The 7,402-nt window shown below is 52.0% G+C and overlaps 2 protein-coding genes across 2 annotated transcripts in view; one reads left to right on the forward strand and one right to left on the reverse strand.

Moving 5' to 3' along the window:
• The window catches only part of HMOX2 (heme oxygenase 2), a 20,941-nt gene extending 16,739 nt beyond the window's left edge, over window positions 1-4,202 (forward strand). The window contains exon 7 of the mRNA XM_035889691.1: window positions 4,128-4,202. Coding sequence (XP_035745584.1) covers window positions 4,128-4,202 — 75 coding nt within the window. The remainder of the gene's footprint in view (window positions 1-4,127) is intronic.
• CDIP1 (cell death inducing p53 target 1) overlaps window positions 1-7,402 on the reverse strand; it is a 21,597-nt gene that overhangs the window by 6,774 nt on the left and 7,421 nt on the right. The gene's annotated exons all lie outside the window — the stretch shown is intronic.

A 7,402-nucleotide genomic window follows, 5' to 3' on the forward strand; every position in this document is an offset into this window, starting at 1 on the left:
TCCCTCTTCCCCTTTCTGGGGACAACCCCCTAAAACTTCCCTTCACATGCCAGCGGTGTGTTGGCCATCCTGCTCCTGCTGTTCCCGTGGGAAGCCCATTCCAGGCCCCCACTGCTCTAACGGCCTCACAGTTTCTAATTTGTTTGTAGCCAGATTACACTCATCCGTTCTTGAGCCTGAGCAGCTTTCCTTCGCTCCCTGCTTGCTGCAAAGAGCCATCATGCCCTGACTCAGACTCTGTTTTGCTAGGCTGACCACACCGAGCTCTGGCGGGGTATTTTCTGCCCTGTGTTTTCAGCGCAAGCCCGTTCTCTCCCTCAAGACCAGATTGGTGACCTGAAGGCATGCTCGGCCGTGGCAACGGCAAGCATCGCCCATGCTGGCACGCTCTCCGGCGCGTGGTGCTGCAGTATGGGTGGGACAGCAAGCCGTGGCGGGGCTCGCTGCTCCAGCAAGCTTCACCTGCCCTGCGGCACTGCCGCGGCGCTGCACAGGTACACTCGGTCACACCTCATCCTCCCCTACTGCCTCAGAGCTTGTGGCCTTTATGGGTGGCCTGGATTCAGTGTGGACAGGAGGGACTAAACCACAGCTGTGTGGGAGCCTATGCACAGGCTAGGCTGGAGCTGTGCTAAAGAAAACAAAAGAGAAAAGATCCAGATTCCCACCGCTCCCTGCCGGAGCACAGCAGGGACAGACACAACCAGGAGAGCACGACTCCATCGCAGCCTCAAGGCCAGAAAGGGCTTGGCCCGCACAGCTTCAATCCGGGCAGACTGCCCTACGGCTGGCTCTGTGCTCCCTGGTCGACCCAGGGTCTCATTTCAGGCAGCTTTTGGGTGAGGAGAAGAACAAACAGCAGGTCTCTGGATCCCCCCTGACCAGGGCGTAACTCCCAGCCTCAAGAGGTCTGTCTGAGGTTTCTCTACAGTGAGCACAGCCAAAGAGCGTGTGTGGAAACACAAGGCTTCGTAATCCACCTCCTTCCCTGCTCAGCAACCTCGCCTCCAGATTTCTACTTAATTAGGGATCGATACCCCAAAGCCCACAATCCCCATTACTGATACCTCCAAAACTGGTGGCCAGGAAGCTCTCCCAGCTGCCTACAGCGGCGATGAGAGGAGCTGATGTGTTAGGGCCCCGAGTTCCCCACTGGCTGCATTTCCCTCTGCTACATCACGCAGGCTCACTGTGGAAACAGTCTGGGATTCAAACACAGCAAGAGGAAAGGTCTGCCCATCCGACCTGCTCCCCAAATACGTCTGTCACCAAAATCAACTGAAGTGTGGCATGTAGTGGGACCAGGGACCAGGTAACATTGCGACAGGCCCTACCTGAGGACATGCGAACGTGCCGTAAAAGCTCACCCACTAGCTCAACGCACTCAGTAGATAACACCACGAAGAGGACAGCCACAGATAACTCCTGCACTGCTTGGAGACCCAAAGATTTGGCCTGTTAATGCCATTCTGGCAGCAGCCGCGGGGGCTTCAGGCTGCTTCCTCCCAGACAAAATGGCCAAGGGTGAGACAAATCTGAGAAGGACGGACCAGATCGCTGGCAAGTCTAACTCACGTGCAAACCCTGATGGCGCAGCGCTGGCCCCGTGCAGCTCTGAGTCAGCCTCACAGCGCAGCTGAGATCCACTCCCACGAGCAGAAACGCGGCCTGCGATGTCCTCGCTCCTCCTGCATTTGATAACTGGAGACCCACGGTGATTCGGCTTTGTTTTGCCTACGTGAGCAGTGGCTCCAGCCACTGAGACAGGACGCAGGATTTGTTCATACTCAACCACGTTCAGTGATGTTGGCACTTCAAAAGCTGCTGCTGTGTGTTTTTGGAGGTCTTCCTCCAAAAAAAAAAAAAACTTCCGATATTTAGAAGAGGAAAAACCACACTAAAATTGAATAAATAAAAGGATATGACTGCTTCCAGCTTCGTTGCACATCAAACAGACACAAATTTCAGCTTCCAGGCTTTTGTAAATACATCTTTAACAGCAAAGTTGAGAGCTCCAAAGATGCTGAGCTCCCTCACTGAGGCCAGCCTCTTTCCTTTTAAAAATGGAACAGCGTTGTGGCCAACACCACCAGGAAAAAATCTGTGTGCCACGGGCTTCTGCCCGCTCCAGAAACAGGGAAATACTGAGACTAGGAAGGCAGGCAAATGTGCTTGGTATGAGCACAAAAGGCAGATCAGGTGCTGGCAAAATGTCATTTGACCGAAAGCCTGTTAACCCTTTAAAAGGGGCTTTAGGGGTAGCAAGAAGAGACCGGGCCGAGCAGGGTCGGATGAGAGGCGGACACCCTGATGGTGGCAATCACAACTGCCCTCCTCCACAACGGCGTTTCTGAGCAGCATCTCCAAAGCACAGCCTGGACCTGCTCCGCAGCATGTTCTCACCCGTGCCACAGAGCAAGCCGGGGATGCTGCCCTCTCCACGCGTGTGCCCGCCCGCTCCCTCGCGCGCAGCTTGCAGGGATGTGGCCCAACTCCCACTGCTCCTGCAAGCACCACACGCGATCCACGGCAGACAGCTCTTACCTTGAAAGGAAAGATAGCAAAAATCCCTGCTGAAAAAGCAGTATCAGTGGTTACTTCTGCCTGGTTTTTATGCAGAACAAAAAAATAAATGAAAAAAAAAAAAAGGGGATGTTTTCCCTGTGAGCGAGCCAGACTTCCCCCTCAGCCTTGCCTCTTCCATGCACATTTGCTGCCTCCAGCCTGCACAGCGTCACCCCAGAGCCAGGAGGGAAGAAATAAATGGCAGACAGTGCTGCAGCCTCCTTTAGAAAGAGGATGCCCTGGCAATCCTTGACCAGGCGAAGTATCCCCTCCTTTACCCCGCTCTTAACCCTAGCAGCACCTCCTCAACTCAGCATCCTGGTCCTGGGCAAGACAGCAAGAGGGCGCATGCCTACAACACACTCGCGCAAGGCACAGATGGAAACCCAAGTTAAGGACTAAGGGAAAAGTCTGTTCTTTTTCTGAGCGACTCAGCTGCATTTCCCTAAGCACAAGCCCTGCGCCTCCGGCACCACAAACCCACCGTGCAGAAACAGCCAGGCTGCTCGCAGAACAGCAGATTTCTCCCACGCTTCTGCAGTCAGATTTCAGCTGCAGAAAACTTGCTGCTTCCAGGAGGGTCAGGCTCTTCCATCGGTGCGAGGATGGAGAGCTCTGCTGGCAAAGCAGGACAGAAGCAGTCCTTTAACACAAAGGACTGCCGGAGGAGAAGGTTATTCACCGTTCAATCCAGCTACGTCAGATGGACAAAGCTCCCCTCTCTGCTCTACTGTATGCGAGTCTCCGGAGGAGCATTCGTTGCAGTTGTTTACCTCGGGACCTCGGACATGTCGTTTGACCTTCTGTGTGCCACCATAACTCCGTAGGCAAATCAACTAAGAGTGGGATCCTCGCTGGAAGCCTGGTGCTGTGACCAAAGCAAGATTTCTCAGGGCATTAAATCCAAAGCACAATCAGATAATCTCCACAACGCAGCCCGGGCTCATCTGTCCTCAGCCAGAGATTCAAATTACTGCTTCGCGCAGCTCCTCTGTATGGATATCAGGAAAACCAGACACAAAACCCCCCTGCTTAAAACAAGGATGGTTTATCCACACCACCCACAAAGGGTTACATGCACTTGTCAGGACCTGCTGCCGCCTCTGGGATTCTCTCCAGTGCTATTCACCTCCTGATGGGCTGACCAAGTGCCTGCTGGCTGTCCAGACCCGGGCTGCAGAAACAGCACTGCCAGGACCTGGTTAACCTGAACATTTAAAGAAAAACCAGCCAAAATGAAAAGAATGAACTGGGGTAGCTCTTTGCTCTCTGCCGCGGGCTCCCAAGCCACAGCACACAGCTGCGGAAAGCATCGTGTGTCTGCAGAGCTCACCGGCCTGGCCGTGACATCCGACAAGAGCCAAGAGGGGCTGCAAGGAAGCCCGTGAGCTACCAGTGAGGAGAGGCCATTACCCCACACTTCAAAACTGAACCCCAGCCCTTACACATTTAGGGGCATTGGGGAAGGCTCAGGCGTGCACAGAGCACCAGGGCAGCTGAGCTCAGCCCCCAAAAGCCAGTTTTCTGAGCACAGAGCACACCGCGGCCAGGCTGCCTTGCAGGCTGCTACTGGCCCTGGAAAACACCCCCCCTCCAACTCAAGAGGTGCTTTCTGTTCAGACCTTACCAGCTGGTGACCTGGCCTCAGGAAAGAAGATGGACTACAATACTCCAGGTGTTCTCATGGATGCAAAGATGGGATTCAGAAAAAACATTAAAGACAAACCTGAGTTCCTCTGCACCTTAGCAATCTGCTCCACAGAGACTCAGACAAGAAAAGGAGGGTGCCGCAAGCCAAATCTCTGGGGAACCAGAGAGCTCTTCCATGAGACTTTCACTGAAGTTCACAAACAGCCCAAATTAATGCTTGATAACATCCATGGGAAAGCACCCAGCAATATCAGCAGCTGTTGCCTGGAGTCCTGTGCATCTACTTAATTTTTCCTGAGAGGATAAACACTGCATTACATCATCCATTTGATATCTAGTTAATAATGTTGATAACATAACCTGCAATAATCTAGAGCAAATAAACGCAAGATTTACTCCAATACTATGGTAGCATAACACTGAACGTAACTGTGCCACAAGACTGGTTGTTGTTTAAACAAGCAAAAACCCCCAGCTCAAGAAGCTTAACAGCAAGCAGAAGTCCCAGAGGAGATCAGGCAGAAGCTCCGCAGCTCCTTGCGTTGAAGACAGACACAGGTCCGTAGCTCACCTCTGATGGCAGCCCATAACAGACGCTTAAGGACAAGTTAGGAAGCAAGCAAAGGCCAAACGACCCCCTGTCAGTGCCTCCCATTCCCAGCACTCAGGGTTTGAGAGATTAGGCAGCCTGGAGTTTCTCCATGGACCACCCTAATTCCTTTATAGCCCACCCGCTCGCTGAGCTCTGCCACAGCCAGCAGTGGCAAGTTCTGCTCTTCAGTTGCCTACACGGAAAGGTGTCTCCTGCTCCCAGAGCCTGCTGCCTGCCCGTTCCAATGGCACCTCCCAGCTCTCGCACGGAGAAGATGAATACAGGATGATTACCCACTACGTCTCACAGCGCAACTCAGGATTTGAGAGATTTCCTTCCCAAAACTGTACCAAAAATATTTTATTCCTTTATGCACCCCACTTTTTCATTACTCCCTCATTCTATAGAATTTTTTGAGAGAAAGTCAAGTAATACAGCTACATCATTGCTGAATCAAACTGATTAGATGTGTGACTTCCATTAAATAACACAGTAAGCTCCAAGGGAGGAAGAAATTAGAGTCATAGAGGATCAGCACTTTTGTGGAGATGCAGCCGCATTTCAGTTTCAGAATTAATCAGAGCCCAAGAGCCTATTCAGAATTCCCTTGCAGATTTTGCAATGCAATGAAATAATTTCAAATACATCGGTGGCGATTCCAGATCCATCTTCCTTCCAAGAGACGTACGAAACATATGTCATGGTACTGATGTTTCCTTACCTGAGGCATAGCACCAGCTTGCTACAGGACCAACTCCAGTCTCCAACAGCATTAGCATTTTCAATCCTCACAAATACCTTGGCACCAGAGAAGCTGCTGACGTTCAGATTTAACAGGTACAGTGTCACCTTGCTTTTTTTCACGAGGACTAGTGAGAAGCACTCTAAGTCAATTTTATTTAAGGCCATGGCTCGCTCTTTGCAAAGAAGAGTGGTTTGGGGCTAAGCAGGAGCGTGTGCATAAGGTCTGAGATCTCTCCCAAGTCCTACTTGGGAGGAGGACCCATGCACGTCCAGAGACATGAGCACTGGAGGAACTCCTCCGTGCTGAGGCCATTCGTGTTATTACACTTACCTTCTTGCTCCTGTGGCGTAACCAGACCTTCCTGTTTCCAGACCAGGACGTCTTTCAGGGTGGCCCAGGGCCCTGCTAGCACGGGGCTCACTCGTCCCCTGGCAGTGTGACAGGAGGAGGGTACCCTGCACTCCTCTGCTCCCAAGCCCAGCTCAGCTGGGCTGCTCAAAGACCGATGACAATGTCCCAGCTCACAGAGAGGGAAAGCCCCTGGGTTAATCAACAGCCACTGAGTGTCCCCAGTGCTGGGTCATCTCCAGCAGCACCGTGGTGGCTCAGAGGCAGCACTGGGATGCACCCCTGAGTCACATGCAGCTCCTGCCGGTCCCATTGCTCCCTCCAGTTCCAGCCAGACTTGGTTGGTCTGCACTGACTTCCCAGTCCAGCAAAGGCATTTTTACTTCAAAGCATTTTGTGACTCTGGTTTCACTTTGCAGCACCAAGTTCCTGCCAACTCCTTCGTAACCCCTTCCCCAAAACTGCGTTGCTATCTGCTGAACAAAGCCACGTAACGAGCTGCTCTGTCCCTCAGATCACGCCAAAAGCTGCTTCCCCATGAGCCTAATTTGCCACTGTTGCTTGCTCGGAGGCAACGCACAGCAATCCTGCCAGGGGAGACAAGGAAAACATGCAAAGCCACATCGTTAGCCTGGCTCACCTAAACGCAAGCAGATCTGACAAGAACACTGACCAAGATACAAATCAGCTAGCCAAGTTCAGGAAGATCTGCAATCAGGCACGCAGAGCTGTATTCCCTTTAAAAACAAGGCTGAAGGAAGAGAGACTATGTCCTCACACCTCTCCAGGCCACAGCTCCAGGCACCATCCTATTTTGGCATGCATAGGACATCACCTGGATATGAGCCGCACCGACTCCAGAACTGCGGACAAAACAAGCAGACCTCTTGCCTAGAAAGGTTGGACCAGATGATCCCTGAGGTCCCTTCCAACCTGGTATTCTATGATATGATTGATTCTATGACCTCTTGCTGAAAACCTAGACACACTGGCTGGTTTCAAAGCGCCCCTAATACGCACCAACACACCTCCTCAGGTCCCTGTTCTAAGCTTCTCTAAACCCTTTCTCTGCCTCTCTGCCAAGGCAACACCTCACTGCTTTACTGTTAAATTAAAAGCATCGCTGGTCAGGGGGGTTTGAACAGTCCTAAAGCTGGATCACTGGATGAGGCTGGTGAAAATTCAAGTGCGTAATACCAAGATGCCCTTGGGGCAGGTAAATAGCTCAGCTGCTCTGGGGGATTCAGAACCAAAATCCTCTCCTGAGCCTGATGAAGACAGAGCAGCTCCCACAGCTACAACACTAAACAAGCTGGGAGCTGTTTTCTCTCTTATCAGAATAGCCCAGCAGCCAGCTCAAAGCTGAGCTCCCACCACACTAATGCATCCTGAATCGTGGTGCCCAAGAGGCAGTCTGAAAGGCTAAAATAACACCACCTCGAGCCTGAAGCCCCAAATTTTGGGGGAACCTCCATTCCCAAAATGCAAATATGCTACAGATT

This window comes from Egretta garzetta, unplaced genomic scaffold (assembly GCF_000687185.1).
Source record: "Egretta garzetta isolate BGI_Z169 unplaced genomic scaffold, ASM68718v1 scaffold372, whole genome shotgun sequence".
NCBI classification, from domain to species: Eukaryota; Metazoa; Chordata; class Aves; order Pelecaniformes; family Ardeidae; genus Egretta; species Egretta garzetta.